This window comes from Amia ocellicauda, chromosome 9 (genome assembly GCF_036373705.1).
Source record: "Amia ocellicauda isolate fAmiCal2 chromosome 9, fAmiCal2.hap1, whole genome shotgun sequence".
NCBI lineage: Eukaryota > Metazoa > Chordata > Actinopteri > Amiiformes > Amiidae > Amia > Amia ocellicauda.
In genome coordinates this window covers 26841187-26848748 of record NC_089858.1, presented here as the reverse complement: position 1 = coordinate 26848748, position 7562 = coordinate 26841187, and the positions used below count along the sequence as shown (strand labels likewise).

Here is a 7562-nt window from a genome sequence, read left to right as displayed (position 1 = left end):
GCGGTGTATCTGTTGTTCCTGGAACAATATAACCCTAACCCTAACCTTAACCATCAGCGAAATCAGGTAATGCATCTGGAGGGTAAAAGGGACCCCATAACCAGTAGGATACAGTAACAACTGCGTCGAAACTTTTTCCAGTGTCTGTTGCAACTTTAGAAGCCACTTTGTAAACTCTGTAGCGATACAAGCAGAATATTTAAAATTCAATAAATGGAGGGATGTATGGATAATTAATCTGGACTTCTGCTCTTGAATTTTGTTAGTTGGCCAGTGAGAGCGATGACAGCGTGCTTTACGTCTGCTTAGTATTTTGTTATGTAGTTTCTATAACGTACAATGGGGTCTAAATAATTAAAAAATATTCATGAACTTTGTTATCATTCTCTTAAAACGAGACGTGTAACGCACGCAATAAAATAAATAAAGTATAATATATATATATATATATAAATAAAATACTATAGATGGGGAAAATATATTGTATTTGATCATCAGGTTTAGATATAACGTGTGTTCTGAAAAGCATGATATTTCTGAAAGGGTATACCACTTTTTGCTGTCGTTTTGTAGTTTCATCATCAAATGCCGAAATAATAACTGCTTGCAATTAATTGAATCAAAAATACAAACGAAGATGGAATAGACCTACTTCTCTGTCACACGCCAGCCCCCGCAAAGAAAAGAAAATAAAACACACACACACACACACACACACACACACACACACACACACACACACACACATATACATTTATATAATAAAGGGACGTAGTATTTGACAGCGTCTATATGGCGGAAAGTGGCGTGTGACGTTCCAGAATGTTGAAAAATTGTCTGATTGATTCTAACTGAACTGGAAATCAATTGATTAATTAGTATGAATAGTATTGCTCTCACAAAAATAAAGGGATGTTCTGCTTTAGGTTATGCACTACCATTTTTGCCGAATCTTTGTTTTTGTATGTATTTTAGGACAGTAGGGATTCATATTTTAACACACACGCACTACTCCGTTCATAGATGTGTCGCTTTAATGACAGGCTACACTGTATGTCACCCAAACGTTTCCGCATTATGGATAACAACTTGATACGCCAGCAAGGTTTGTTGATATTTCTGTTTGTTTTGAGTCACACGGGAAGAGCAATAGTAACCATCGGGAGGAAAACTTTTTGGTTTCCTTGAAGAGGCCGTTTAAAATAACTATAAATCTTGTGAGCAGCTGTTATGAGGAGGGGGTTAATTGTTTGAGAGGTCTGTAACTGGAGACGAGTTAATGACTTCGACACAGCCACTGCAAAAGAGACACTGCCATTGTGAGATGGATGGCTATTTAAAGGTTTTCATTTGGTCTTTCAACTTTTTTTGCTGTAGAAATTTCTCAAAGTAAACATTAATTGAGAAGGTGTTCGAGTATGAAATTCGATTTTTTTCTGCAGTTTGTATATGCGTTTCCCTAGGCCACTCGAAATACACTTTAACAACCTTATTAGTTGTAACCTAAGGCTACGTATTTGTGTTTTGAACAGTAAACAGTAAATTGTGGTTAACGACAGGAGAAAATGTAATTTTAATTCATACTTTATTTTCGGCAATTGCTTTGTAAATTTGTTTAAATAATTTGGCAGGTAAATATGTGGCTCAGGAGGAAGAAGTTCTGACAATTAGTCAGCCTGTGATACTTAAGAAGGTAGAAAGTAACACAACAAAACACAATTTATAGAAACACTGCAGAAAAGTGAACGATTCTTGGAGAAATGTGCATAGATTAACTTAAAAATTGAATGAAGACATGTTTGCCTAATAAACAACTTTGCTAATAAACTATCAGTATATACACAGTGTTATGTAGATCAAACTGATATTTTATGTATTTGCACAATTTAATTGGAATGTTTTGCCGTGGGTGTATACTATTAATAAAATCATTTTAATCAGAAGATGAAAATGTTTTCTTAAAGCTCCCAAATCATAGTTTTAGAGAATCCTGTCCTGCAAGAATATAATATGTAGTGCATTTCCAATGTCTTGAATTTATTGTTTTATACTAACATTTTAAATTATTATTATTATTATTATTATTATTATTATTATTATTAATAATAATAATAATAATAATAATAATAATAATAATAATAATAGCGTAATTCGAGGAAGTATTTTCACCCGATCAGAATATCAACCCTTAAAGTGGAAATTATCGGTGTGATTTTTTTTACTAAATTTCTTGAAGATAGAAATGTAATACAAAATGCTGCCCTTAGCTAATCAAAAATATAAATTCAAAAGATATATTCTGTGAAGAAATTACTTACACATTTCAGTTCTGATCTGTCTTGCCCCGACCACCAAAACACAACCTACAATACCAAGTCGGCTTTGGGTGCATTATTTTCCGGTATAATATCGTAAATTAACCTCAACCCTAAACACACATGTAAGTTTTAATAGTATATATAATTGAGGCGTCAGACATTTAAAACACTTGATGCTGTTGCTTTTTGCAAAAATCAATTTCGATATTATTTACCTAACATTACCTAACCGTTGATTTGCAATACTGCACATTTATTTTGTATGTGAAAGATGTCATGCAGTGATTCAATAAATATAAGCAAAACATTCCTTATATTCTGTAATGTGTTTTAATTCATTCATGTTGAAAAAGCCATGGGGACATATGTTAAGCAAAAGAAATACATTTATTTTCAACGTATGTACAAATGTCATTTTAAAAAATAAAGGAATGACTGTGATACTGAAACATAAAAAGAAAACGGAATCTTGACAGAAACCCTTAATTTTCAAAAAAATAAATTAGGTACTAGGTTTACAAAACCACAAAAATACTGATTAACAAATAGTTGATTTAGGACAACAACAGGCTTGACTGGGAACTATTGTTTTGGTGATGAAGTATGACAATATCCAGTGAACTTCACTTTAAATAAAATAATAACGGCTCTTTTATTCAATTCAATTTGAGATTCATAGAATTTACCACCAAAAAATGTTTAATGTTAAAGAAGAGTCACATAAGATGGAAACGACAGAATGATAACAACTGTTTCACACAATGTTGGTCCATAACTTATTTGCTGGAGGCCGAACTTTCACAAATATCCCCTCTGTATGATAATAATAATAATAATAATAATAATAATAATAATAATAATAATAATAATAATAACATATTCAAGTAGTTACCCTTATAGACTACACACCAAATGCGCGCTCCCCGAAAATACACTATTTACATTGCATTAACAAATAACGGCCTTATTGTGTCCACTCACTGGAAGTTGAAATCTCCTGTGTGCAAGTTTTGTTAGTTTTTTTGGTAAGACTCCCATTACGGATGCAAAGTGTTGGTGTCCTATCAATACTTCGTGCAGTCATATGCATATGGGCTCGAGTGTCGATAAAGGGAGGACGTGGATCTATACGGGACCTGACAGCTTGAGTTGCCGCTCACCTGGTGCTCGCTGAGGGCTGAGCTCTCGATTCCCAGGCGGTGCGAGTTGAACACATCCCGCACATTGGGGAAAGTCTGCTGCTGGTTGCTGAAACTGTGTCCTGAAAGGTGATTTAGATCCCCCCCGTGATTGAGATACCAAGATGCTGCCTGGCCGGAGCCTGCGCTCTGTGGATGGTGACTGGAAACCAGCACGCTTTCCGGGTTGGCTCCCAGGTTGACGGAGTTCAGCGGGGAAGTGGCTCCGCCGTGGTGGTCCGAGATGGCCTCTTCCACGGTGGTGGGGACGCACATGTGTCCAGTGCGGTCCCCGGTGTACAGGCTCATGGCCCGCATGCTGCACTGGTATCCTGCGGTAGAATCCATGCCCTGCGTGCAAGCCTGGCTATAAATGGAGGGCTGGCCCTGCGGGTAACTGAGTGACAGCGAAGGGACCATACCTGTCCGGCTGGAGGACACGGACACCGGGCTCAAGTCCCCCTGAGGAGAAGTCCTCAGAGTCATGATGTTCTCCACACTGAACCCCGACAGGCCGTTGCTGGAGGGGTGGTGGTCAGGGATGGAGCTCTCGGTGGACACTGACGGGGTTGAGGCCACGCTTCTCGGGCTGTCCTGCATCACACTCCCGCTGTCGGGGCTCATGGTCTCCATCTTCGTGATGACAGGTATGTCTGGGGACGAGGCCTCGCTTTTAATCACGACCTTCTTCTCGAGTGGGAGCTCTTTGGAGGGCGCCTCGGCTTTGGAGACCGGGCCTTGGCCTTTGCTGGGCTCCTTCAGCTGGGTGCTGCGCTCGTCCTTGTCCCGGGAAGTATCCTTCTTCTTGAAGCGCCTCCTGCGCCGCAGAAAGCTGCCGTTTTCAAACATGTTGTAGGAGTCCGGGTCCAAACTCCAGTAGCTCCCCTTGCCGGGCTTTTTATCATCCCGGGGCACCTTCACAAAGCACTCGTTGAGGGACAAGTTGTGACGTATGCTGTTCTGCCAGCCCTGCTTGTTTTCGCGGTAGAACGGGAAGCGGTCCATGATGAACTGATAAATTCCATTGAGGGTGATCTTCTTGTCGGGCGCGTTCTGGATGGCCATGGTGATCAGAGCGATGTAGCTGTACGGAGGCTTGACCAGGTCCTTGGGGGCAGTTTGCTGGTGGTGATAAGGTCCATATGATCTCGCCATGCCAGAGGCGTACTGCTCATGGCCCGAGTAGACACTCATCGGGGTGGGCATGTTGCCATACGTGCTGGCTGTCCTGTAGTACGACTGCTCGCTCAGGTAAGGCACGACCCCCAGGCTGTTGGGGTCTGACACCGAGTAGCGTGCTTGCATCATCGGGGCTTCAATCCGGAGCGAGTCTCGACTATGAAAACGGATTTACTGACACACAAGAGAAAGAAGACCAACCACAGATGTGTTGCACCTAGAAGAGGCTGTCGATGTCCCCGTGTGTCCCTTCAGCATGGAAGCTCCCGGAGACCCTCTCTCCTCTGTTGCGGACAAGTCGCACGACACCTCGGAGGTGATGCAGTGATCAACATTAAAGAGAAAATCAGTCGGTGGAGTTGAGAGCCAGAGCGCCAGCATAAGTTAAACTCCTAAAACAATTTGGGAAAGTTTCAAAACTCCTTCAGAGACTTGTGCTTTTACTCCAGATTGACCACGCCCCCCCACCTAACTTCTGTCCAATCAGGAGGCAGCGGACACATTTCTTGTCCAATAGAAACAGAGGACGAGTCGCAAGCTTTGCGCGCTAGGACCTGACTTGAAAAAAAGATCAGTAAAAAACTCCACTGCGCTAAAAAGCCTACGGGACTGTAGTATCCACTATCACACTGAAAAATTGAGAAAAATATTAAACTTGCATCTCTTAAAAGTTGGATACAGCCGATCAAACCAGCGAATAACTTCAAAAAAATAAATATATATTTTCTTTAAAAAGAAAAGGAAATGCAACGCACAAAAGTGTACTTTTTGTTACCTCCATATTGCAAGTATTTTCCTATCTTTTAATTATTTTTAAAACCTTACATTATTTCACTCTCGATTTCGTAAAATGTATTAAAATGTTCAGGATTCAAGGTTGGAACTGCTTGTGTTTGACATTTGAAAGCAGCCTACGGTTAACTATATTGTTTGAAACATAGTTTTTATTTCACCACAAAGGTAAAATAGTATAACAAATATTTATAATGGAGAAGATTTTCATGATTATTTATTAATGTTTTTTTTTTTGAGAGAAAAAAAATTAAAGTATTTCTTGCTCTAGTAAAAACGAATTCAGAAAGCTGAAAAACTGATAGATGCAAAATATTTAACAGCATTCAACAATTATCAGCTATATATTTATTCAATCAGATACTTTGCATTTCCTCAGATATGCACATTGTTACATGAGTTAATTTCTTAAAGAAGTTAATTAGTGATTAGTGTTTATTTTAAATTAACATTTTAATTTAAATTATACATTTTTAAATACAATGCATATCAGTTAATTTTAATTGTTTAATTGCTTAAGTAAAAACTAAAAACATGGTAAACTATTTATTTTTCATAGTATAACCAATAATTAATTATATCTCTTCGCATATTCGTACGAAACTAATAATATAGATAGGTTTACTAAAAACGTTTACTTTTACGAATTAGTTTTACATAATTTTAAGTGGACTTCAAATAGAATAGGCACATGGTCATTTTTAAAGTCATTTTTAAAGTTTCATAACCTACTTAGATTCTATAATGGTACTATTCTTCAAAAGTACAAATTTCTTCGCTTATTTAAAATTTGAAAATAGTCAAAACAAATATGAAGACGTTACTATTTAGAGTTTTCTCTTTTTAAACCATAGTAAAACCCGCGGTAGCGAAACTGCAGATAACGGTTTTGCAAACAATAATACTAGGCTACTAATAATAAACGAATGCATTAAGTTTAAAGAGATTAAGATGAATACACTGTAAAACGTTTGTTATATATGTGTTAAGTGTTGGTCGTAAAACGTCATTTAAAACACTTAAATAAATAAAATTACCATTATTCTGTGGTGTCTGAAACTGTATTTGTTGTTGACGTTTCACGGTTCTGCTCCACATTCTGACATTATGTTATGAACTGAGAAATAAATATTAGTCTCGACTCTTTATTGGTGTCCAGGAATGAAAGTCGACATTAGTTGAGAAACATATGGTTCAGTGCTAATAAAAACATTTCCATGTAAAAAGACAAGCAAACCTCACTATGGCCTATGATGAGCGATAATGTAGCCAAATATGGCTTTTTTGCTCTCCTTTTTACATTTAAACTAAATCCAACAGAAAGTTCTTCTGTTTTTGTGGTAAAGTTATTTGTAAGTGGAGTACAATATCTACACATATTCATAGTGTTATACATTGATAGCTAAATATAATACTTGTAACACTTATTGTTCCTTTTCGATATAGTGTATTTCAGCACGACGTTGAAATGGTTGAATAAATGTAATGAGATATGTATTCAAAATAAATAAAGTCTGGAGATGCCGGCAAATATTTTCTAACATCATCGCAAAGTTGAAAACATAATGAAAATCAAGTAAGTGATTTCTTTGTTACTTCCACCATCTAGTGTTATCAAAATAATACTGCAGATGCCAGTCTGGAAATGATTGTGTTGCGTGGTTGTACTGCCCTCTAGTGGAAGTCATATAGTATTGTCATGTGTTTGCAGTCTGCTGCAACACTCATTGTTACAGTAACACAGCTCTCAACGGTGCGGTGCAGCATCTCCACTGGAGAATGATGACTAGGTAGGTCATGTTTTAAGTTTAGGAGTCTGGGATTTATCTACAGATATTCTGAAGAGTTCGTGATTATTATGAGGATACATTTTTCTTACCCGTTCTGCAAATCTCAATACTTCACCAGGGGTGTAATCAGACATTTAATATAAGTATCTGCTTAGTTAATTGTGTCAGAGAATGTATTGTGTCAAAAAACAAACAAACAAAAAAACATACTTCTGGTTGAAAGGATGCATTTTAGACGGGCCCATACCTAACCAATACTCATATTAAAATACAGTACTTGAAATTGGTATGCATTCTTTAGTAGG

The 7562-nt window shown here is 37.6% G+C and overlaps 1 protein-coding gene across 1 annotated transcript; it reads right to left on the bottom strand.

The window, feature by feature from the left end:
- Window positions 1-2682: 2682 nt before the first annotated feature.
- Window positions 2683-5075, bottom strand: LOC136759111 (forkhead box protein C2). The gene has a single exon (XM_066713962.1). The coding sequence runs from the start codon at window positions 4802-4804 to the stop codon at window positions 3383-3385; it is 1422 nt and encodes a 473-aa protein (XP_066570059.1). The 5' UTR covers window positions 4805-5075; the 3' UTR covers window positions 2683-3382.
- Window positions 5076-7562: the final 2487 nt, after the last annotated feature.

What these genes read in the sequence shown, in the direction of transcription:
- LOC136759111 (XM_066713962.1), bottom strand. Translation starts at nt 4,804, where the DNA reads ATGATGCAAGCACGCTACTCGGTGTCAGACCCCAACAGCCTGGGGGTC.